Source organism: Eretmochelys imbricata, chromosome 3 (genome assembly GCF_965152235.1).
Source record: "Eretmochelys imbricata isolate rEreImb1 chromosome 3, rEreImb1.hap1, whole genome shotgun sequence".
Taxonomy (NCBI): Eukaryota; Metazoa; Chordata; order Testudines; family Cheloniidae; genus Eretmochelys; species Eretmochelys imbricata.
The window spans coordinates 116105977-116131736 of record NC_135574.1 but is presented as its reverse complement, the minus strand read 5'-3'; the positions used below and the strand labels follow the sequence as shown (position 1 = coordinate 116131736).

The window sequence follows — 25760 nt, the reverse complement described above, 5'->3', positions numbered from 1 at the left end:
GGGCTGTGTAGCTTGGAGGGGCTGTGGGGACCTATAGGAAGGAGGGGCGGTGTAGCTGGGAGGGGCTGTGGGGATGTATAGGAAGGAGGGGCTGTGTAGCTGGGAGATATATAGGAAGGAGGGGCTGTGTGGCTGGGAGGTGTTGTGGGGACGTAGAGGAAGGAGGGGCTGTATAGCTGGCAGGGGCTGTGGGGACGTAGAGGTAGGAGGGGCTGTGTGGCTGGGAGGGGCTGTGGGGACATAGAGGTAGGAGGGGCTGTATAGCTGGCAGGGGCTGTGGGGACGTATAGGTAGGAGGGGCTGTGTAGCTGGGAGGGGCTGTGGGGTCCTATAGGAAGGAGGGGCGGTGTAGCTGGGAGGGGTTGTGGGGATGTATAGGGGCTGTGTAGCTGGGAGGGGCTGGGGGATATATAGGAAGGAGGGGCTGTGTGGCTGGGAGGGGTTGTGGGGATGTATAGGAAGGAGGGGCTGTGTAGCTGGGAGGGGCTGTGGGGATGTATAGGAAGGAGGGGCTGTGGGGCTGGGAGGGGCTGTGTGGCTGGGAGGGGCTGTGGGGACCTATAGGTAGGAGGGGCTGTGTAGCTGGGAGGGGCTGTGGGGACCTATAGGAAGGAGGGGCGGTGTAGCTGGGAGGGGCTGTGGGGATGTATAGGAAGGAGGGGCTGTGTAGCTGGGAGATATATAGGAAGGAGGGGCTGTGTGGCTGGGAGGTGTTGTGGGGACGTAGAGGAAGGAGGGGCTGTGGGGACGTAGAGGTAGGAGGGGCTGTGTGGCTGGGAGGGGCTGTGGGGACTAGAGGAAGGAGGGGCTGTGGGGTGGGAGGGGCTGTGGGGACTAGAGGAAGGAGGGGCTGTGGGGCTGGGAGGGGCTGTGGGGACGTATAGGTAGGAGGGGCTGTGGGGCTGGGAGGGGCTGTGGGGACGTAGAGGAAGGAGGGGCTATGGGGACGTATAGGAAGGAGGGGCTGTGTGGCTGGGAGGGGCTGTGGGGACTAGAGGAAGGAGGGGCTGTGTGGCTGGAAGGGGCTGTGGGGACTAGAAGAAGGAGGGGCTGTGGGGGGCTGTGGGGACTAGAGGAAGGAGGGGCTGTGGGGCTGGGAGGGGCTGTGGGGACTAGAGGAAGGAGGGGCTGGGAGGGGCTGTGGGGACTAGAGGAAGGAGGGGCTGTGTGGCTGGGAGGGGCTGTGGGGACGTATAGGTAGGAGGGGCTGTGGGGCTGGCAGGGGCTGTGGGGACGTAGAGGAAGGAGGGGCTATGGGGACGTAGAGGAAGGAGGGGCTGTGTGGCTGGCAGGGGCTGTGGGGACTAGAGGAAGGAGGGGCTGTGTGGCTGGGAGGGGCTGTGGGGACGTAGAGGAAGGAGGGGCTATGGGGACGTAGAGGAAGGAGGGGCTGTGTGGCTGGCAGGGGCTGTGGGGACTAGAGGAAGGAGGGGCTGTGGGGACTAGAGGAAGGAGGGGCTGTGGGGCTGGGAGGGGCTGTGGGGACTAGAGGTAGGAGGGGCTGTGTGGCTGGGAGGGGCTGTGGGGACTAGAGGAAGGAGGGGCTGTGTGGCTGGGAGGGGCTGTGGGGACTAGAGGAAGGAGGGGCTGTGTGGCTGGCAGGGGCTGTGGGGATGTATAGGTAGGAGGGGCTGTGGGGGGCTGTGGGGACTAGAGGAAGGAGGGGCTGTGGGGCTGGGAGGGGCTGTGGGGACTAGAGGAAGGAGGGGCTGTGTGGCTGGGAGGGGCTGTGGGGACGTATAGGTAGGAGGGGCTGTGGGGCTGGCAGGGGCTGTGGGGACGTAGAGGAAGGAGGGGCTATGGGGACGTAGAGGAAGGAGGGGCTGTGTGGCTGGCAGGGGCTGTGGGGACTAGAGGAAGGAGGGGCTGTGTGGCTGGCAGGGGCTGTGGGGATGTATAGGTAGGAGGGGTGCAGAGGCTGTAGAGACGCAGGATGATGATCACGGGTGGCTCTGGCTCTCTCGGACCTTCCCTGGGTCTTGCCCAGCCTCTGGCGAAGGCTCCGCCGCCGTGTGCCGGGGCGAGCTAGGACCCGGCGGCTCAGACACACCGCTTCAGTGGTGGGGCCTGGGTCTGTCTCCGCCCCGCCCCCTTCTCCTGGCCGTCCAGTCCGATCCCTTGTCGGCTGTTTCCGAAGCTGGTGGGGAGCCGAGCGCCTTCGGCAGTTTCCGGGATTCAAGGGGAGCCACCCGAACGTTTCCGGCCATTCCCGAAGAGGTCGCGGCCGGAGACAGACTCGAGCCTCTTCGGTCTTTTCCGCCGCGGGTCGCTCGAGTGGGTCATGCGGCTGCTCGCGCGGACTCTCCTCGCGGGGCAAGGGCTGCGCGCGGCTCCACCTCCGGCCAGGAGCTGTGGCGGGGCCGCCGCCGGGGCCTGTCTGGGCTGGGGACGTGCCGCGCAGCCGCCGCGGCGCCCGCTGAGCTCCTGGCCTGGCCTGGAGACGCTGTTCGCCGCGCCCGGGCTGCGCCGCTTCCTGGAGGAGCAGGCGCGGGGCCGAGCCGGCCCCGAGCTGGGAGCTCGGATCCAGCGGCTGTGGGCCAAGGAGCAGGAGTTGCGGGACACGCAAGAGCTGGCACGAGGAGGTGAGAGACCCCCGCAGAGCGCGAATGGCCCCGCCCCCTCTTTCTGGCTCCGCCCACCCGCCCCGTGGGATATCGCCCGCGCGGACGCGCAACCCCAGGTGCTGGGACTGAGCTTGCTGTGTGTGTGCGCCTGCGCAGTGTGCGTGCCCGTGGCAGCTAGCTCTGGGTTTGTCTACACGGGGAGTTAATTCCTGATTAAATCTGGAATTAAGAGTGCTCGGTGCTTTATTGCATTTTAGTTTAATGCAATTGAGATTAAGATGCTCCTGTTGCAGAATAAGAGCCTGCACACAAGGAGTTAATCAGCAATAGCTGTTCTGCTTTAAATTCACACTTTACCTTAAGCTGAAATAATTTCCCCAGTATCAGTGAGTGTTAATTGGGCTTGTGCCCCTGACGGTCCTGTCTAGGCTAGGATTTAAATCCCCTTGGGGATCTGGGCCATAGTTCCTGCAATTGTCTTTTTTTTAAGTGAGAATTACAGGTTTCATTTTTGAAAAAAGTTTCCAGCCTTCAGGGATGCAGAGAAAAAATTGCAAATGTGAACCCTAAAGGCTCTATAACCAGAAAAAAAATAAAAAGAAAAGGAGTACTTGTGGTACTTTAGAGACTAACCAATTTATTTGAGCATGAGCTTTCGTGAGCCACAGCTCACTTCATCAGATGCATACCGTGGAAACTGCAGCAGACTTTATATATACACAGAGAATATGAAACAATACCTCCTCCCACCCCACTGTCCTGCTGATAATAGCTCATCCAAAGTGACCACTCTCCAAGTTACCACACAACAGAACCACTAACCCAGGAACTTATCCTAGCAACAAAGCCCGTTGCCAATTGTGCCCACATATCTATTCAGGGGACACCATCACAGGGCCTAATAACATCAGCCACACTATCAGAGGCTCGTTCACCTGCACATCCACCAATGTGATATATGCCATCATGTGCCAGCAATGCCCCTCTGCCATGTACATTGGTCAAACTGGACAGTCTCTACGTAAAAGAATAAATGGACACAAATCAGATGTCAAGAATTATAACATTCATAAACCAGTCGGAGAACACTTCAATCTCTCTGGTCACGCAATCACAGACATGAAGGTCGCTATCTTAAAACAAAAAAACTTCAAATTCAGACTCCAGCGAGAAACTGCTGAATTGGAATTCATTTGCAAATTGGATACTATTAATTTAGGCTTAAATAGAGACTGGGAGTGGCTAAGTCATTATGCAAGGTAGCCTATTTCCCCTTGTTTTTTCCTACCCCCCCCCCCCAGATGTTCTGGTTTAACTTGGATTTAAACTTGGAGAGTGGTCAGTTTGGATGAGCTATTACCAGCAGGATAGTGAGTTTGTGTGTGTGGTTTTTGGGAGGGGAGTGAGGGGGTGAGAGAACCTGGATTTGTGCAGGAAATGGCCCAACTTGATTATCATGCACATTGTGTAAAGAGTTGTCACTTTGGATGGGCTATCACCAGCAGGAGAGTGAATTTGTGTGGGGGGGTGGAGGGTGAGAAAACCTGGATTTGTGCTGGAAATGGCCCAACCTGATGATCACTTTAGATAAGCTATTACCAGCAGGACAGTGGGGTGGGAGGAGGTATTGTTTCATATTCTCTGTGTGTATATAAAGTCTGCTGCAGTTTCCACGGTATGCATCCGATGAAGTGAGCTGCAGCTCACGAAAGCTCATGCTCAAATAAATTGGTTAGTCTCTAAGGTGCCACGAGTACTCCTTTTCTTTTTGCGAATACAGACTAACACAGCTGTTACTCTGAAACCTAGGAAAAAGATGTATATTAACATGTTAAAATCCTAATGTAGACAAGCAGTTGTACTTTTAACACATTAGCTGATTGAGGTAAACCATAGTGGGGAGCCTACAGTTTACTTGACCAGCTATGATTTTAAAACTAAAAATAACTTTGACTACACCAGGGTTTTAACACATATTAAATTAATTTGTTAAAAGCATACCTTCTTTCCTAGTGATGGTAAGGCCTTAAAGGGCTTTTGGATGTTCTAAGCTAACTTGACTAAGCTAACTTAATTCAAAACTTCACCTTTTTTTTTTTCCCATTAAGATATGGCCCTATAATTTACAACGGGTAATAGAGAGATTTATTAATTTTATTAAGATAATGTTGAAGTAAAAAGAAAACGGTACAGAGTTTAGGCATAGAAGTTTCTGGTTATCAGGGAATAAGGTACAGATTATCAAGGGGTGTGAAATTTGGTTTAGGAGCGGGTGGCATAAGGAATACATAATCTGCAGTCTCCCTGATTTGGGGTAAAAGTTTAACGGGTCAAAGTACAGACATTGAGTTATGGGGGTGTGTTGTCCATTTAATGGCTATATTCAGGTGTGGAGTATAATGAGCGGATATGATGATGAGGATGGATCTAACCTCATTTGGTGGGATTTAATGTTCAGTGAGTTTATGGTTCCAGTTCATATGGTCCAATGGAAAAAGTCTCTCAGTCCCTTTCCCATAGTTAATGCATGATGTCGTACCGGCTCACACCTCCTGGTACTGTCAGTGGCCGGTGATGTGTTCGATGTAGATGTCCTTGGACCATCGGATGGTGTCCGAGACCATGAGGCTATTACATTACCCATACTGTCTCTCTAATAGCCTGGGACTGACACGGCTACTACGCTACATCTAATGGGTAATATTGAATTTAGTGAAGAGTGCCCAATCAAGGTTTTACACACTTCTCAAGCCTCTAACATGAGGCTTACATGGTGCTGAGAGCCTGTCTATAAATGCAGATCACCAACTTTATTTAATGATCCTCCCTTTAAACATACTTGCAGGTCAATTTAGAATTGAGCGTGTGTGGGAAATAGTACAGTGCACAGCATTTTCCTTCTAGATAGAGGAGGAAAAATGAGATACAGTACAGCTACTGTCTTAATCACAATAAAAAATCATGTATTGGAAATCAGTTTTGAGTCCACCCATCCTTATTTAGAGCATCGTCTGGTCTTTTAAGTATGCATGACAATTTATGCTTCTAACCTGTATTAGCATATATAGCAAATAGGCAAACACCACCTTCTGCACTCTTTACCAGTGTTCCCTCAGAGGATATTTTTATTTGCCTGAGGCTGGCAATGTAGCAGAGCATCTTTTCTATGTTGCTCTAGGCTTGTTGTGTCAAAAGTTTAATTCAGACTTAAATTCGGAAGCCAACAGAAGTAACAGGGGAGTGAAAGGCTCTCAGCAAAGAGTAGCAGTGCAGCCCAAGCAATGAAGTGTAGAGAGCAGACTCATTGAAAGAGCTGCTCTATATCTACTAACTGAACTGGGGAGGGAAGGAGTGTGTGTGTGTAACGCACACCTGCTTAATCCATGCTGATACTGTTTCCTTATCCCTCACTGCATTCAAGCAACAGACACTTGAGGGTATATTTACACAGGTGTAATTGTAGCCCAGGCAGGCATACCCACACTAATCTACCTAGCATGGATAACAACAGTAATGAAGATGTGGTGACATGGACTTCATTGCAGGCTACTCACCTGAGTACAAGCCCACTAAGGACCCTGGCTACATACTTGAGCTAACCTACACTGAATGCCATGTCTTCACTACTATTGTTATCTATGCTAGCTGGATTAAAGCTAGTGTGGATATGCCTACCTGCACTCCAGTCACACCTTCATTTTCTGAGTAGACCGTACACAAAGAGCCTTCGCCTTTCAGTGGGGTCATAGTGTTTTCTTAAGAGATTGTCTTGGGTGTGGTGTTTTGTTGTATGTGAAATTATATTTGGTAGCCTAAGGGCATGTCTACACTGACAAAGTTACAGCTCTGCTCAGAGAGCGCTGAAAGGAAACTGCTCTTGTGTTTTCACACCGTCAGCTGCCTGTGCAATAGTGTGTTCACACTTGCAAGGGTATTTGGAGCAGTGCACTCTGGGCAGCTATCCCACAGAGCACCTCTTCTGCTGCTAAGACTTGTGGGAAGGCAGAGGCGGTTGCGGGGCATCCTGGGTCCTGTCCCAATGCATCGTGATGCATTGCTTCGCATCCCAGAAATCCCTGAGCTTCTGTCCTCCTTTGGCGCAATCTTTCAGTGGTTTCTGTACTGCGTGCCCTGCCTCTTCGGGCTGCAGGAATGGATCCTGAACTGCTCACCAGTATGCTGCTCGCTCTGACAACACGTCATGAGTGGCAGTGGAGTTATTCCTTAAACTACAAAGGCAAGAGGAGTGCGACATTGATCTCGCCACACGTAGAAGATACGACACAAGATTGCTTGTGGCATTCACAGAGGTGCTGACCATGGTGGAATGCCGCTTTTGGGCTTGGGAAACAATCACTGAGTGGTGGGATCACATCGTCATGCACGTCTGGGATGACGAGCAGTGGCTGCAGAACTTTCGGATGAGGAAAGCCACATTCATGGGACTGTGTGATGAGCTCGCCCCAGTCCTGTGGTGCAAGGACACGAGAATGAGAACTGCCCTGCCATTGGAGAAGTGTGGGGCGATTGCACTGTGGAAGTTGGCTACTCCAGACTGCTACTGATCAGCCACTAACCAGTTTGGAGTTGGAAAGTCAACTGTTGGACTCGTGTTGATGGAAGTGTGCAGGGCCATTAATCGCATCCTGCTCCAAAAGACCGTGACTCTGGGCAACGTGCGTGACATTGTGGACGGCTTTTCAGAAATGGGCTTCCTAATTGCGGAGAGGCGATAGTTGGCACGCATATTCCAATTCTGGCACCCGACCACCTCGCCACTGAGTACATTAATTGCAAGGGGAGTTTCTCAATGATTCTCCAGGCACTTGTGGACCACCGTGGGCATTTCACAGGCATTAAGGCAGGCTGGTCCAGAAAGGTGCATGACTCACGCATCTTTTGGGAACTCTGGCCTGTTCAAGAAGCTGCAAGCAGGGACTTTCTTCCTGGACCAGAAGATCATTGTAGGGGAAGTTGAAATGCCCATTGTGATCCTGGGAGACCCCACCTACCCCTTAATGCCGTGGCTTATGAAGCCATACATGGGGCCACGTGCTGTATGCCCCATAATATTTGTGAAGGGAAGGGTGAAAGCTTCAGTCAGGGCTGAACCGTAGAGGCTCAGCACCTAGAGGCTAAGTTTGAACAGCTAGAGACCAGGGCTATTAGAAGGGCACAGCGCAGGGCCATAAGGATGAGGGATGCCTTGAGACAGCAATTTGAAGCTGAAAGCCTCTAATATTTGTTGCTATGCTCGGGAGTGCAGCGTTTGTAATGCTAGGAGGTGATTTGGTGCACATGATGCAATAAAGGGGTTTAACATAATTGTATGTTGCTTTGCAGTGCTCTTTTTGCTTTCAATTGATAGAATAAAGATTGCTTTCAAATCAACACAATTCTTTTATTAAAAGACAACAATCAGAGGAGAGTCAAACAAAAAAATACATCCGCAGGGAGGGGGATGGGGGAAGGGAAGATCGCAGCGGGAGGAGGGGTCCCGGGATGCCTAAAGATTTGTGTATGTCCAGGGATCATATCCAACCTTCTTCTTTGGAGTATAATGTGGGTACTGTACTTCAGCAGGGCCAAACTGCTGAGGGAATGGTGTTGAGTGCAGTGGGAGTCCATAGTGCCGGACTGTGAGGAGGGAGGAGTGGAATGCTGCGGGTAGAGACTGGAGCCAGGAGGTTGATAAGAATGTGTTGGGGGGGATATGCATGGGAAAGAGTTTTGCAACAGCAGCTGTAGGGGAGGGTGGGCACAGAGCTACTCAGTTTGAAGAGCTAGTATCACCTGGATCGTGTCTGCTTGGCACTCCATAACGTTTAAGAGCTGCTCCGTGGCTTCGTTCTCACGTGCTGTGTTCTCCTTTCGGTCCCTCTTCTTGCTGTCCCTCCACTCCTTCAATTCCTGTTTCTTGGCAGCGGAGTGCATCATAACTTCATGCAGAAAGTCCTCCTTAGTTCTTCTTGGCCACTTTCTAATTCTGCGCAGCCGTTCAGCCGCCGCTAACAAAGAGGGAGGCTGGGCTCCCAAGGTCATCTCTGTGAAGTTTAAACGCAACGTTTTACAGAAGCAGTATTCTTTGCAACACAGACAACACTGATTCAGAGCTTTAAAACACAGCCAGTACTCTCACACCTGTCACTAACTGGCTGATCCCAGGCAAGCACACATGAGCCACAAGACCCCCAAAATGGTGAGTAGCCGCAGGGGCAGGGTATATCACTCTTCCCGGACCCTGCTGTACAGTGGGGACATGGCTCTTGGCAAGAGCCAGCACTGTTGGGGGGCTGATAATCATTCCTGTCCCCACACTTTCCACAGGATGTGATCATTATGGAAGATATCTTGCTGCTGAGGGTGAGCAGGGAATCAGGGGAGGGTCTTCTCCAAGCCTATGGCTTCCGTCCTGGCCCCTATGCGGCTCACCTGTGTGCAGCAATGTTTCCCCTCTTCCCCCCCATGATGGCACAGTGGTGTGGGAAAGTTACCGTTAATGGGGCAAGAAACAAAGCAGCTCTGCCCAAGAACCTGCAGCAGTGCCAGCAGATTGCCCAATATCTCCACAAGAGTTTCCTGGAGATCTCTGAGGGAGATGCCTGTGAAGTGAGGGAGTCAATCAACAGCCTGTTCCGCCACTCAGAGTAGGCATACAGTGGGAGACAAGTCTGCTTTCTGCCATCCTCCTGCCCCCAACAACTCGTTTCAGCAATTCCCAAAATCAAATCCACTTACCAGGGGCCTCCTCTCCTGTTTGCGCTTCGCCAGTCTCCGACAGCTGTGACTGGCTAAGCTCCTTCAGGGTAGAAAAGAGCTCATGGCTGCATGCATCTCTGGCCTCTGAGTCATCTTCTGCTTCTGGGTCCCCCGCCACATCCTCATCCAAGATTTCCTCCTTCTGGCTCAGTCCCATCTCAACTGGCACGCGAGCCAGCAAAGTATTCACAGAGGCCTTCGCAGTGGAGGTGGGATCACTGCCGAGTTTCATGTCCAGCTTTTTGTAGAACCGGCAGCTTGTGGGCGCAGCACTGAAGTGGCTGTTTGCTTCCCGCACCTTGTAGTAGGCATTGCGCAGCTCCTTCACTTTGACCCTACATTGTAATGTGTCCCGGTCATGGACCTTTCTGTCATGCATCGTGAAATCTCTGTCAGTATCATTCTTCCTACGGATGGAGAGCAACTGGGACTGGACAGCCTCCTCTCCCCAAATACTGATGAGGTCCAGTAGCTTGGCATTGCTCCAAGCGGGGGATCGCATGGTGCATGGAGCAGACATGGCCACCTGGAAAGATGCGCTGAGACCACTGCACATGTCACTGAGCAAACAGGAAGGGGACTTTCAAATTTCCAAAGGAATTTACGGGGTGGGGATGACGATTGGTCACCTGAGGGCAGGGCAGTAGAGTTCAAACCGATGACCAGAGAGGCGAGAACAGGCATTGTGGGACAGCTCCCGGAGGCCAGTCGCAGCGCTGTAATCACCACGGTGTCAACAGTGGCATTGCAGCGCTGTAGCCCCAGCGCAGAAAGCTGTACGCCTCTTGTCGGGGTGTGGTTTTTTGTTTTGTTTTTTTTTTAATTAAATCGCTACAACTGCACAGTTTCTGTGCACTAAGTGGCCTGGCAGTGTGTACACCTTGGGAGTTATAGCGCAGAAAGCTGCTTTACTGGAGAGAAACTTGCCAATGTAGGCAACGCTTAAGTCTAGGTAACAACATCTTGCTGGCATAGCTGTGACCAGCCCAGCAATACTGGCAAAACCCTGTGTAGACATAGTTATATCAGCAAAAGAGTCCTTTTGCTGGAATAGCTTTTGTCATTTGGGAAGTTGTTTAACTATACCTGCAGAGACCTCCTTATGCCCGTATAAATTGCGTCTCCAATTGGGCCTCTGCTGATGTAGCTATACCAATATAGCTGTATCGCAAAGCCTTTCTAGTGTAGTCTGGTCCTAAAATAAGCTTGTGTACAAATATTGGTAGTATCTAAAATCAAGCATGGTCAGGAATTTTTCAGTGAAACGCTATTCCAGTAAATTTTTTAATGATAGGTACACAATAGTTTTCAACTTTCAACATTAAATGTAATTTCTTTCAGCTATTCTACATCAAAAGTGTTTGATTTTACATTGAAAAGAAACTATTGTTTAGAACTCTATGCTTTGAAAACATTTTTATGAGGTGACTGGTAATGGGATATAAAGCCTTCAACTTCTGGGTTACCATTCGGAATCCAGTCAAGGTCAGAAGTGGCCAAGAGTTACTGCAATATGATGACCGGTTTGGCCTGTGTGCTAGCTAAATATACGTAGTATTTTTAGTTCAGTATCCCGTGGACTGGTGTAAGCTTCACAAAAACTACCACCACATTGGCACCATTCTTGATAATTGCAGAAGAACGATAAAGGATTGAATGGGCATGACAAATATAACAGTCCCCTTCATTGCTAGAAGTGATAATTGCAGGTTGTTTAAAAATCTGTCTGGGCTGGATTAATTTATTTTAAGAATTGCTTGTAATATTCAAGAAATGTCATCTGTGCTGAGGGGTGGGGTAGAGGTGAGAATGTTGTGATTCAGGCAAACCCTTAGGTAAATAGAGAATTTTAAGATTAACTCCTAGGGCTTGTCTACACTTACATTTTATAGCGCTCTAACTTGCTGGCTCAGGGGCTTGAAAAATCACCCCCCTGAGTGCAGCAAGTCTGAGCGCTTTAAAGTGCTAGTGTAGACAGGCTATGCTCCTAGCACTTAGAGCTAATCCCCTCATGGAGGTGGATTACCAGGAGCGCTGGGAGAGCTCTCTTCTCTCCCGGTGCTTGCACACTACCACACTTGCACTTCAAAGGACTGCCGTGGGAGCGTTTTGAAGTTTCCAGTGTAGCCATGCCCCTAGTTAGTTTTCACGTTTCTTTCTGGATAGAATAAAGAGATATTGAATAGAGTGGATCTTCCCATATCTAATCTAGACAATACTAGAAAATACTATTAAAAATAATTATTCAACTCTATCATGTATCATGGCAAATGTTAGGGTAGCCCAATGTGCAGCAAAGCACGGGATGGACTAAGGTCTAAGGTAATCGCATATCATATTTTTCAACTTTTAATGACATGCAAAATATATTTTTATTCAGTAAGAAGTGTGGTTTATCATACAGCTATTGTGGAGGGAGGATTAATGAGATTGTGTAAATCATGGCTCTTGAGGATTAACACACTCCGATATTGCAGGTGAGAATGAAGATTTGCAGAAGCTTGCAGAAGAAGAAATAGTTTCCTGTCAGGAAGAGATAACTGAATTGAAGCGCCAGGTATAGTCCTTTGTAAAGTAACGGCATATGTCCGTCTACTATCCAAAGTTAAATGAGCACTAGCCAAATCCTGTCCTCATTTATAACCATACAACTTCATTCAAATTAGTTTTTCATTTTTTATAGTTGATAGAATGAAATACCATCCCATGTTTGAAGTGAAGAACTGCAAAGTTGACATATTATAAAATCACAGAAATACAGGGCTGGGGAAGGGACCTTGAGAGGTAATCTAGTCCATCCCTCCATGGACCAAATATCCTTAGACCATTCCTGAAACCTGAAAAGCATTTATTTGTATTTATAGAGCAACTATGTGAGCACTTCTCAAGAATGTCAAACTATAAATGCTAATAAGGCTTCCTCCTTTCTCTGGCTGCAAGAGAAACAGTTAATTAGTTTTACTGCTTATATATGTGCCCAGGGCCTTTATCAACTGATAAGGGCAAATACACATAGGATCACTGTGAGAGTAGGCTATTGCTTTTACAAAAGACATTTGTAAACTATGTAACTAGTTCCCACTTGTTAGTTTGTATAGGCATCTGCATAGTAGTAACTTTCATCAAAATCATTCCCTCTGGAATGTGCATGATAACAAGTTAAAAAGTTATTGCTTTTTTCTAAATCTGATCTGTTAAAGAAAATTGATTAATTTTGCCACATGCTCATCCAGCACCAAAATGACAGTTGGTTTATATGCTTATTTTTTTGTAAACATACAAAAATGTATAGATTTACAGGAAGAATAGATAGGACAAAGATATTGATATAGAGAAACTTTACTCAGTACAAGCAAGCAGTAATGGGTGAAAACATTACAGGGAAGTGTTTGAAGCGAGCTAGGTCCAACGTGTAAAATTGTTTTATAAAGGCTATTAATGATGTATTTTCAGGTTTTAATTTCAGGGCATTTTTAATTTGTGACTCAATACAAATTCACATCTCTCCTGATTTAAAAGAAATAAAATAAAACAAAACAAAAATCCTCAACAGCTCCATGACACACTTTCGAACTTTTTCAGTCATAGAGCTACTTAGTTGATAAGCTAGTACTGAGTTAAAAGAAGATCTGTTTAAAAAAGACTTTCCATTTCCAGATATTGGTCAGTGATTTCTGTAGTCTCCAGAAGCAGAGGCCTCTTCCGGCTGATGGAAATCTGCGCAAGGTTTTGTTGGTCATCTTGAAGGGAGCCTTTCACCATCACAAACACAAAAAAGCCTTTTCTCAACAAACGCACACTTGACTCCAGTTAGTCTTCAGGGAGGTAGTGTATTAACAAAAAGGGCATTAGACTGGAAGTCAGGAGATTTGGGTTCTATTCCTAGGACTTCCATTGACCTGCTGTATGACTTTGGGCAGGTTATTTTGCCTATACAATGAGGATAATGATACTTACCTTCCTTGAAGTCTACTGAGAAATGCTAGTAAGTATTATATATTCATGTATTAATGGGAGTTGCCTGAGGAAAATTATAATACAAAAATGTAGGCTGAGCTTAACACGCTGAGTATGGAGAAAGAGCATTAAGAAAACTACCTACTTGGAGAATGTCAAGGAGCTACTGTAAGAGACTGCAAAATAAAACGATTGCCAGCTTGCATGACATTTTCATACCATCTGAACATACTGAAATATTTCAAAAAGAAAAGGAGTACTTGTGGCACCTTAGAGACTAACCAATTTATTTGAGCATAAGCTTTCGTGAGCTAAGCTCACTTCATCGGATGCATTCATTGGATGAAGTGAGCTGTAACTAACAAAAGCTTATGCTCAAATAAATTGGTTAGTCTCTAAGGTGCCACAAGTACTCCTTTTCTTTTTGCGAATACAGACTAACACGGCTGTTACTCTGAAACCTGAAACATTTCAAGTATGCATTGAGATGTCAGGGGAAGAAAATCTTAGGGTATGTCTACACTGGCAAGTTTCTGTGCCACAAGTTATACCACTTTTATTAAAACGCTGGAATTAAACCGCTGTTGGGTGTCCACACGGTGCTCCTTGTGATACTGGAGCACATCCACATTAGCAGCTCTTGCAACGGCAAAGACAACAGTGCATTGTGGTCGCTATCCCACTGTGCAACTGGCCACAGGGTGCTTTGGGGAGGGTTTGCAATGCCTCATGGGGCAGGCACAGCGTCACATGATGCAGGTTTCCCAATCCCATTGTTCCATGGGCTTCCTACTACATTGCCAGCTGCTTTTCAGCTGAAGTGAGGGGGTAGCGGAGGAGAGTGAGTATGTGTGGGTGTATGGGGTGGTGGGGGAGAGAATGTGTTTTGGGGGACAGAGAATGTGTCAGCATGCTGTCTTGTAAGTTCAGACAGCAGCAGGAAGCAACCAGTCCTGAGGCAGGAGGAGAGGGAAACCCCAACAGCAGCCCTTGCCTTCCTCCCTGGGCTCACACACACACCCCCTCTTTGTTCAACTGCAGGAGCATTCCACATTAATGGTTTGCTTTGTGTGCCAGAGCAGATCAGCACAGCATTCAATGGCTGTCAGAAACAGTGCTTTGAAAGGGGAGGGGCGCGTGGCTCCAGGGCAGCCGAGTTCAGAACAATAAGCAGAGCGGTCACTTGAGGCATTATGGGACAGCTGTGGAGGCCAATTACAGGGCAGAAAGCAATCAAGCGTTCACACTGGCAATAGAGCGCTGGAGCCTCTGTGCAAATAGCCTTATGACTCTCGTGGTGGTTTTTTGCAGTGCTGCAAGTGAGGAGTTTCTGCGCACAAAGTGGCTTGGCAGTTTGTACATGTCTGCAGTTTGAGCGCAAAAAGCTCCTTCACTGCGCAGAAACTTGCCAGTCTAGACAAGCCCTTAAACAGGTAAAAAGGTGTTACTTTTTGTATTTACAGATAGTATTGCATTTGATTCCTTCAGAAGAAACAGACAAGAGTGATTTGGTCATGGAAGTAACTGCTGGCGTTGGTGGACAGGAAGCCATGCTGTTCACTGCAGAGATATTTGATATGTATCAACAATATGCTGCATATAAAAACTGGAGATTTGAAATACTGGAATATTTTCCGAGTGAAATAGGTTAGTAATTAATGCTCTAATAACTAGACTAGAAAAGTTGTATAGTTAAAAGAAATTTACTTATATGAGGGTTTTGTTGCTTGCCTACCTACAACTTCACTTCCAAATTTAAGTAAACAGAATCAGTGAAGCTGTTTTAATATATAAACAAGATTTTACTCAATTTTTACTGTGAGTATGAAATGGCATTTCTAATGTTTCACAAAGAATGAAGATCTATAGCTTCACACAATGTAGTTGGCGTAGCTTGAGAAAAATAAATATTAATTGACGTTACATGTTTGGGGTGAAGATATCTGCATAGTGGTACATTTATTTAGTCTCAAGTATATTTTTTTATTGATTTGGACACAGTTGTTTTATATAGCTGTTTAATATTCTTGTTTTTATAATACCTTCATTCTGTTGTATTCTGAATGTTTGTTCATTGCTCTGGGTGCTTTGACACAGAGAGGGGCACTATTTAATTAAAATTATGTTCAATGACTAAGCTGAAATATCTTGAATTCATCTGAAATGTTGTCTTCTGCCAAATATTTTCTCATCCATTTTAAGTTTTTTGTTTCAGTAAAAATGTTCAATAAAACCTCACTAGTCTGCACCAAAAATGTGATATTTCTCAATATCACACACGTGCTCAATTGTAAATTCACCTGGACAGTAAATTTAAAGGTTGAACCATTCCATAAACCTGATGATCTCCATATAACCATATAACTCTTATGATAAAGGCTTAAATAGTGTGAAAGACCTTGACCTGGCACTCTTCACTGAAATGAATATTACCCTTTGGGAATTATAGGGATATATCTTAATGGGCAAACTTACAAGTACACATGTATTGGTTGTTGCATGCATTTGTACTTCTGAAAATATAGATCTGGTTCCTTTGTGAAACCCATCCTCTTGGTAAGCTAGACTGGTGGTCACTTTCTGACTATCATAAAATGATCCTTGTGACTCCATCTTAATGAAGATAGGATTTATTCATTTGTATCTTTTATTCAATCTAGTAAAGTTTAAATTGTGTAACAGGATTTTTTTTAAAAGCAGAAAAATTCAAATATGTAAAACTGGTCTATGCTACAGTCTTCTTCAGTTCTTTTCTCATTAGCTGATCAATTTGGACTGCTAGTTGCTAATGACCATGATGAGCTCAAATTTTCTATTATTTCAGAATTTCCTTCTAGAGATGTTATTGTTAACTGGATTAATCAATTCCCCATGTGCTAATTCTTAAACATGCCAAGATTTATAGTTCAAGGACATCCATCAGGTAGACTAACTCTATCACAAGTAAACTGATTGTTATGGTCAAGCATACCCAGTTTGCCAGTAAATTAGCTTGCCAAGTCACAGTACAGATGGTATCAGGTGTTCCTGTGGGTGTGCCTTAGGTGTGGTGGTAGTACTTTGTTTCTTAATCAAGTTAGTTAATGTCCATTCTTGTTTTTGTTTCTTTTATTTCCACTTGCTGTGGTAGCTTCTGATTAAATACAAATGGTTTACTAAAGCAGATTAACTCCCTAAAACATTTCACAAAAGACATAAATGTAGGTTCACCAAATGGTAAACAAATAAGATGTTTGACCTGTATAGCTCGTACGTCTATTTTGGAAACATAAAAACTTTTGGGACAAGGGATGGGAAATGTAGGGGAAAAGCTGAATCACTAGAATCCACTAGAAACTGACTTAATAATCACTAAAACCATAGCACTGTGCCCTTTCAAAGTATTTTTACTGTGATCATCAGCCAGCTTCCTCTTCAGCTAGCTATGTAGAAGAGATACTTTATTTAGCTTTTTAATTAGAATAAACATGCTTAAGCATTAATATTACAGTAAGCCTAAATTCTGTGTAATTGAGCAAGAATTCTTGAATATACAGCAATAAATCTTTAGCTCAGTCTGATGATGGCCATATTTATACAATTGAAAGATTTCACAAGAATTGTTAGCATGGAGAGCATATGTTAAACTTTCAGATTTCTTTGGCAGCCATTGTTATTTAACAGACATATCCAAATTGTATCTTGGATAGCTGTATTTATTAGTGTTAAGTGGTGGATTTAATGTATAGCATTAACATAATAAACTGATACATGCTGACAAATCACTTAAGCTATAAAGTTTGTTTAATTATGCATTGAGGTAACAAAGTGATACACTTACAAATTCATATAAAACCCTATTTTATTGGCAAGTATGGGCAACATTTTTAAAAAATCACCAGGATAGGTCAAATGGCTTTGTAAGGGAGCAGGGAGGGAAATGATAAGGTTGGCATACAGACTTTTTAAAAAAAAATTGGGATCCCTACAGACTGACTTAATAGAATCAAAACTTATTTCTTTTTTGTGAGAAAATGTTAATAGAATATTAAGAGTCTGCAGAGAACAGCAGTATTTGCAAAACCCTTAATTACAGTTGTCAAACACCAGTCCCACAGTGTGGATCCGGCCTGCTAGATGTATTTTTGGTGGCCTAGATTGCATAGTCAGATTTCTACACTGTTTTGGCTTTCATTTTAGAAAGCTTCTATCTAGCCCTTGAAGAGACAACCTAACGTATGCTGACAGGTTTCAGAGTAGCAGCCGTGTTCGTCTGTATTCGCAAAAGAAAAGGAGTACTTGTGGCACCTTAGAGACTAACCAATTTATTTGAGCATAAGCTTTCGTGAGCTACAGCTCACTTCATTGGATGCATTCAGTAGAAAATACAGTAGAAAATACAGTGGGGAGATTTATATACATAGAGAACATGAAACAATGGGTGTTACCATACACACTGTAAGGAGAGTGATCACTTAAGGTGAGCTATTACCAGCAGGAGAGTGGGGGGAGGAGGGGGGAACCTTTTGTAGTGATAATCAAGGTGGGCCATTTCCAGCAGTTGACGAGAACATCTGAGGAACAGTTCGGGGGGGGGGGGGGGGGTAATAAACATGGGGAAATTGTTTACTTTGTGTAATGACCCATCCACACCCAGTCTCTATTCAAGCCTAAGTTAATTGTATCCAGTTTGCAAATTAATTCCAATTCAGCAGTCTCTTGTTGGATGTGCACGGGCTGAAATTGTGGAAAAGCAGCATCACTTGCCCCATAACCTCAGCCGTGCAGAACACAATGCCATCCACAGCCTCAGAAACAACTCTGACATCATAATCAAAAAGGCTGACAGAGGAGGTGCTGTCGTCATCGTGAATAGGTCAGAATATGAACAAGAGGCTGCTAGGAAGCTCTCCAACACCAATTTATACAAGCCATTACCCTCTGATCCCACTGAGGGTTACCAAAAGAAACTACACCATTTGCTCAAGAAACTCCCTGAAAAAGCACAAGAACAAATCCACACAGACACACCCCTGGAACCCTGACCTGGGGTATTCTATCTGCTACCCAAGATCCATAAACCTCGAAATCCTGGACGCCCCATCATCTCAGGCATTGGCACCCTGACAGCAGGATTGTCTGGCTATGTAGACTCCCTCCTCAGGCCCTATGCTACCATTACTCCCAGCTATCTTGGAGATGCCACTGCCTTCCTGAGGAAACTACAATCCATCGGTGATCTTCCTGAAAACACCATCCTGGCCCCTATGGATGTAGAAGCCCCCTACATCAACATTCCACACGAAGATGGACTACAAGCCATCAGGAATGGTATCCCCAATAATGTCACAGCAAACCTGGTGGCTGAACTTTGTGACTTTGTCCTCACCCATAACTATTTCACATTTGGGGACAATGTATACCTTCAAATCAGTGGCACTGCTATGGCCGCATGGCCCCACAGTATGCCAACATTTCTTTGGCTGACTCAGAACAACGCTTCCTCAGCTCTCGTCCCCTAATACCCCCTACTCTACTTGCGCTACATTGATGACATCTTCATCATTTGGACCCATGGAAAAGAAGCCCTTGAGGAATTCCACCATGATTTCAACCATTTCCATCCCACCATCAACCTCAGCCTGGACCAGTCCACACAAGAGATCCACTTCCTGGACACTATGATGCTAATAAGCGATGGTCACATAAACACCACCCTATACTGGAAACCTACTGACCGCTATTCCTACCTACATGCCTCCAGCTTTCATCCAGACCACACCACACGACCCATTGTCTACAGCCAAGTTCTACGATACAACCGCATTTGCTCCAACCCCTCAGACAGAGACAAACACCTACAAGATCTCTATCAAGCGTTCTTACAACTACAGTACCCACCTGCTGAAGTGAAGAAACAGATTGACAGAGCCAGAAGAGTACCCAGAAGTCACCTACTACAGGACAGGCCCAGCAAATTAAATAACAGAATGCCACTACCTATCACCTTCAGCCCCCAACTAAAACCTCTCCAACACATCATAAAGGATCTACAACCTATCCTGAAGGATGACCCATCACTCTCACAGATCTTGGGAGACAGGCCAGTCCTTGCTTACAGACAGCCCCCCAACCTGAAGGAAATACTCACCAGCAACCACACACCAGAACCACTAACCCAGGAACCTATCTTTGCAACAAAGCCCGATGCCAACTGTGTCCACATATCTATTCAGGGGACACCATCACAGGGCCTAATCACATCAGCCACACTATCAGAGGCTCGTTCACCTGCACATCTACCAACGTGATTTTTGCCATCATGTGCCAGCAATGCCCCTCTGCCATGGACATTGGCCAAACTGGACAGTCTCTACGTAAAAGAATAAATGGACACAAATCAGACGTCAAGAATTATAACATTCAAAAACCAGTCGGAGAACACTTCAGTCTCTTTGGTCACTTGATTACAGACCTAAAAGTGGCAATTCTTCAACAAAAAAACTTCAGAAACAGACTCCAACGAGAGACTGCTGAATTGGAATTAATTTGCAAACTGGATACAATTAACTTAGGCTTGAATAGAGACTGGGAGTGGAAGGGTCATTACACAAAGTAAAACTATTTCCCCATGTTTATTCTTCCCTTCCCCCTCCCCCCCACAGCTGTTCCTCAGATGTTCTTGTCAACTGCTGGAAATGATCCACCTTGATTATCACTATAAAAGGTTCCCTCCACTCCCTCCCCCCCACCCCTTGCTGGTAACAGCTCTCCTTACAGTGTGTATGGTAACACCCATTGTTTCATGTTCTCTATGTATATAAATCTCCCCACTGTATTTTCTACTGTATTTTCTACTGAATGCATCCAATGAAGTGAGCTGTAGCTCACGAAAGCTTATGTTCAAATAAATTGATTAGTCTCTAAGGTGCCACAAGTACTCCTTTTCTTCTAACGTATACTGTTGCAGGAATAGCTTTTAGTGATCTGAACCTTCCCACTCCTATTAATCTCTTTGGGTTCAACTCCAAATTCAAGGTGTGACACTTTTTGTCAGCATTAACTATTTCATTGCTGATAATTTTAGTGACTGGAAAGGGGTGGTTGGGAATTGAGGATTTTTCCTCCCTCTCAGCAGGAAAGGGAATGCAGAGAAAGAAGAAAGGAAGAGAAATACAAAAACAGGGAAGAGGGGAAAGGGACTAAAGGTGGGTGGGAAAGAGACACAAAGAACAAAAATAGTCATGGTCCTAAAGTTGAGCAAATTTTTCCATTGAGTGATGCTGAATATGGCAAGATACTAACAAATAATAAGTAAGTTTGTTACTATACAAAGACCGTATTCTGCTCATGATCTTTGTGTAAACTTCTCATTGACATCAGTGGGAGTTCCATGAATGGAGGGAGCTACGTAGGTGTAAATATATATCATGGCCCATAGACATAATTTAAAATGGCATTTGGCCTCCTCCACAGAATGAATTTGACACGTCTCCCTTTAACAACCAACCTGCAGGGAATTTCTGTTCTTGGAGGTTTTTTGCATCATTGGGTATTAAACCTGACTAAAGATATTAGTTAAAACATTTTTCCTTGTTAACTGCTTGTTTAAAAAAAAAAAAAAAATAGAAGATAATTCCTATGGAAATTTCCTAGTGGAACACTTAGCCAAGAAGGGACACTGCCTGCCTCTTCATTGTGTAATCAGCAATCTTGATTTTCCCCAACACCAAAAGCTACATGAGAAAACATATAGAAAGCAAGAGTGCTGCAGAATGTTGAGGAATGGAACACAGGTTGGCTGGTGAGGAGGTACTTGATAATTAAGTAAAGCCTGATTCAGACTACACATAAGTTACTCGATAAATTATTCCTAACTTTTTCCCAACAACAAGTGTCAGTATCATCTAAATAAAATGTTTCAAATTGTAATAGGATAGTTATAATAAGACTGTTTTCTCTTTGTCTTTAAGGTGGCCTGAGACATGCAGCTGCCAGTATAGCAGGTCTTGAAGCATACAAGCACATGAAGTTTGAAGGAGGAGTGCATCGTGTTCAGCGAGTGCCAAAGACAGAAAAGCAAGGCCGTGTTCACACCAGTACAATGACTATCGCAATATTACCCCAACCCATGGAGGTAAGATGTATTTAAATATAACTAATCGTCCCATGAACAACCCCCATTACCTGCCGTCTTGAAGACATGTAAAATCTTTCCTTTTTCAATCTTTTGACCGCTCCCTGAAAAACCCCAAGTCATGTTGCATCTAATGATCATATTTATGTCAGGAGAGGCTAGAGAGCACGGGCACACTTAAGTGTGTGTGTTCGTGGATTTCTTCACATTCCTGCCTCACAACGTTTTCCCACCAACAAACTGTTGTGAGTTCAATAGGATTTTCTCTTACATAGCTTGCAGAGAATTACTTTGTATGGAGTAAGATCTCTTTAGCTTCTATATTTTATTTACACAAAGTGTTTCCTAAGCTTGAAAAATGTTCCATTCAAAAACAACGTTTTAGAACCAAAGTCTATTACAATTTAAGAGGAATGCTTTAGTGTATGGAAAGTGGGAATACAAATTGGTCACAGGAGGTTTTTGTGTGGGGGGAAAAATGTCTCAGGAATCCCTCATCCAAATATTGGCTCTTCCTAGCTGGACTTCACCAGAGGCATGTCAAAGGGGGACTTGTATCCCCGACACAGTGACAAAAGAACTGGGACCAAAAAATGTGGAATTTAGAGATTTTGTTTACATATGCATTATCTATAAATTCCATATTTTTCTCCCCCTAAAAAGATTTGCTGAGAATTTTGTTCTCATCAGGGATTTGCTAAGCTAACACCCTTGAACTAGCTGAGAATTAAAGCTTTGTATTGATCTTTGCCTCAGAGGAGCTTGCACTGCAGTCTGATCAACAGGACTGTATTGTGCTTGCTGTAACTGTTAGGTTGTTTCATTGCACTCCTCATCAACTTGAAATGGTTTTGATCTCCTACTGAAATATACTGTTTAAAAAAAATCCAAATGTTTGTATTAAAAATAACTGTCATTTGTATAGAAAGGAGAAACAAAGATGTGTGTGGGTTTTTTTGTTTTGTTTTGGTTTTTTTTGTTCTATCTTCCCTATCACAGATCAATCTGATAATTAATCTCAAAGATTTACAAATTGAAACTAAGCGAGCCAGTGGAGCTGGGGGCCAGCATGTAAATACAACTGACAGCGCTGTACGGATAGTTCATATTCCAACAGGTACCTAAATCTTAATAAAGGATCTACAATATGAAACTATTGGCATAACTAAAATGCAGATATCTTATCAGGTTGAAAGGTCAAAAAGCTAAATAATTCTACTTCTTCTTCAATCGCTTTGTAAAAACAATTTTCAGTACTGGGAGACAAAAATTCATGTAATTTAATATTGTAAAATCCTTATGGGATAAGGGTTTTGGAAAGGGTTAGTGAAATAACTATTCATTTCTACAAACTTTATAAAATTACATCCAAATTTAGATCTCAGTGGACAGTTCTCCACATCACAAAACCACTATCCCTCTTGGCAAACCTGGTGGCTTCTGCTTCATGGGTCCAGTACTAAATTATTAGTGTTGGAACTGAAGATTGAGGTGCACTGGGATACATGTCTGTTTTCAGGGGGTAGCCTATAATCCTCTTGATTACAATTTATCGCTTTCCATGTTTGTTAAATTTCACATATAAAGAGAAGTAGTGCTTAAAAGCAGGTCAGACTATTAGGACAATGATTTGCTATAATAATAATTGTCCACACCCTGATTCTCCCACATTGATTACTGCAGCCTCTTCTTCTCTGGCCTCCCTAATTCCTAAATTTCTTTAATCAAGATCTTGCAAAACATAGATGCTAAGATTATCTTCCACACCTGTGAATCAGATCACATCACTCATCTCTTCTTCCACAGACTCCCTGTAGCGTATCATATTCAATTATAAATGTAAACATCTTGTGTATGTGGTAAAGGACCTGTGCAATTCAACCCAGAATTTCAGGCTAAACTTTTACTATGGATATAATTTTGTATGGTAAAATTAAGCAAAATTCACAGGACTGTCTTGGTACAAAAAGGAAAAAATCAGTGTATGGTTACAGCGGGAATGAAGCTGGAGTGGGGCTGAATCTGAAGCCGAAGAAGTCATGGAACTCTGTTAAAATCACAGAATCCGTGACCTCCGTGATTAAATCGCATTCTTAACTATTACAGATTTTGGATTTTATTTTTTTGCCTCCCTTAACGCGGTAAAGAAGGTAGTAGCTTGTTTTTACTTTTAACATAAAAATAATCTCCATTGAAGATGGAATCACAACAATACTTTTGTACGTATTCTTATTAAACATTAAATCTGATTATATTTTTGCTGTAATCAGGTGTAGTGTCTGAATGTCAACAAGAGAGATCTCAAATCAGAAATAAAGAGAAGGCTATGCAAATGCTTCGTGCTAAACTATACAGCATCAAACTAGAAGAAGAGACAAGAAAGAGATACAATGCCAGAAAGATTCAGGTAGGATTTACTTTGCAAACGAATAGCTCTATGCATATGGGACTGCTGAGATCAAGTTACATTTTAACTTTCTTTTTAATCTAATTTTAATTGCGATATATTAAAGTTAAATGCAGTGCACAAATGTCTTATTCCAGGGCTTCTCAAACTTCATTGCACAGCGACCCCCTTCTGACAACAAAAATTAAGTGACACCAGGAGGGTGGACTGAAACTTGAGCTCAGCTGCCCCGGGTAGCAGGGCCAAAGCCCAAGCCCCACTGTCTCGCCTGTAACCTGAGCCCCCCACCCAGGACTGAAGCCTTTGGGCTTTGGCTTTAGTCCCAGATGGTGGAGCTTGGGCTTTGGCCCCGGCCACAACAAGTCTAAGCCAGCCCTGGTGACCGCATTAAAATGGGGTCCCAACCCACTGTTTGAGAACTGCTGTCTTATTCCATTAAATTGCAGTGCATAAGGCTTGGGTAGGGCTTGGTGGCACAGGTATTTTTCACCCTGGCTAGTAATCTTACACATTGAGCTAGCTGTCATACACAGGGATTGAAAAAAACTTATCTACATGCATGTAATGTCAATAGCAGCATGATCACGCATTCTGCACTTTTGACTACTTATCTAGTTCCATCAGGACATAGTACTACCCACATTAAGTCTCTGAATAGCTTTCAAACCGCTGACTTTGTTTTTTAAATTAACCTGTCTGAAAAATATCTCGGGTACATGATGGACAATATTCAGTCCTGGGTCAGTGACAGGGTAAAGGGCTGATGTCTGATAATCTATCGCAATTAGAAACTATGTACCATTAGAAAGGAAAGACTTATGGCTTTGCAGTAGGATAGAGCACACGTTTCTAAACCTGATAATTTATTAAATATTTGACCTTTTAAGTGTGAAATGACATACACAAAACATGTATTCTGGTTCAGTGTCAAACTTTGTATTCTAGCTATATTTCATACACAGTGCTATACAAGATCTAGAGACCTAATGAGACAAGTGAAACAAAACAACTGCTGAGTACAGTAACCAGAATACTAGAGACAATACTAGTTTTTAATTCACATATACATTTATTATCCAGTGATAGCTACTTTAGCACTTCATATAGGTTTGTAATAACTAAAAGAACACTACAGTTCATATCTATATCTATATCTTATCTATATCTATATCTAATCTATATCTATCTATATATATATATATATATATATATATATATATAAAAAAATATAAAGAACTCTAGGAACTTGTTATTCTTAGCCATAGCTGTAGTGAACAGGTCTGTAGGTTAGTACTATTACTAAATCTCTGTCATGAATATTGTGTATTTCTAGTAGGAAGTAAAAAACTGACGTTCAAATGCTTAACCAGTATATTATTCTATGCTTAAAAAGAATACCATGATAATAAACTGATTCTTCTTATGTGATAGATTGGGACCAAAGGAAGATCTGAGAAGATCAGAACATACAACTTTCCACAGAATCGTGTTACTGACCACAGGATAAACAGAACTGTGCATCATATTGAAAGTTTTATGTTAGGGGAAGAACTGTTAGATGAAATGATAACATCCCTGATGGAATGTGCTGATTATGAAACTTTAATGGAAATTATTTCAGAAAATGTAAAAACAAATCTGACCTGAACTTTGTTCTTTGCTAAGACCTGTAATGACAGATATGGCTACCCTGGCACAAATTAGCTGCATGACTGTTTGCTGGAGCATCACACAGGAGGTGTAAACTGCATTTCAGATCATCAAAAAGAACTAATTTATCTCCTCATGACTGATAAACAGTTTTTTTTCCTACTTGCTGGAGTAGAAGACTGTTGACTTTTGTATGAGATGACTACAGTGTAGAAAATCTAAAGTAAATATGATTGAGTTTGAAGTGATTGCAGTTTTTACTTTCTCACCTGGACATTGCTGCTCTACTTTCAAAAGGTATGCAGAA

General features: G+C 44.1%; 1 protein-coding gene across 1 annotated transcript; it reads left to right on the top strand.

Moving 5' to 3' along the window:
- The first annotated feature begins 1949 nt into the window (after positions 1-1949).
- MTRF1L (mitochondrial translation release factor 1 like) lies at positions 1950-25697 on the top strand. Its single transcript, XM_077813222.1, has 7 exons — positions 1950-2582; positions 11801-11880; positions 14744-14927; positions 21233-21396; positions 22396-22513; positions 23667-23803; positions 25235-25697. Exons 1-7 carry the CDS (start codon positions 2282-2284, stop codon positions 25448-25450), a joined length of 1200 nt encoding a protein of 399 aa, XP_077669348.1. The 5' UTR covers positions 1950-2281; the 3' UTR covers positions 25451-25697.
- Positions 25698-25760: the final 63 nt, after the last annotated feature.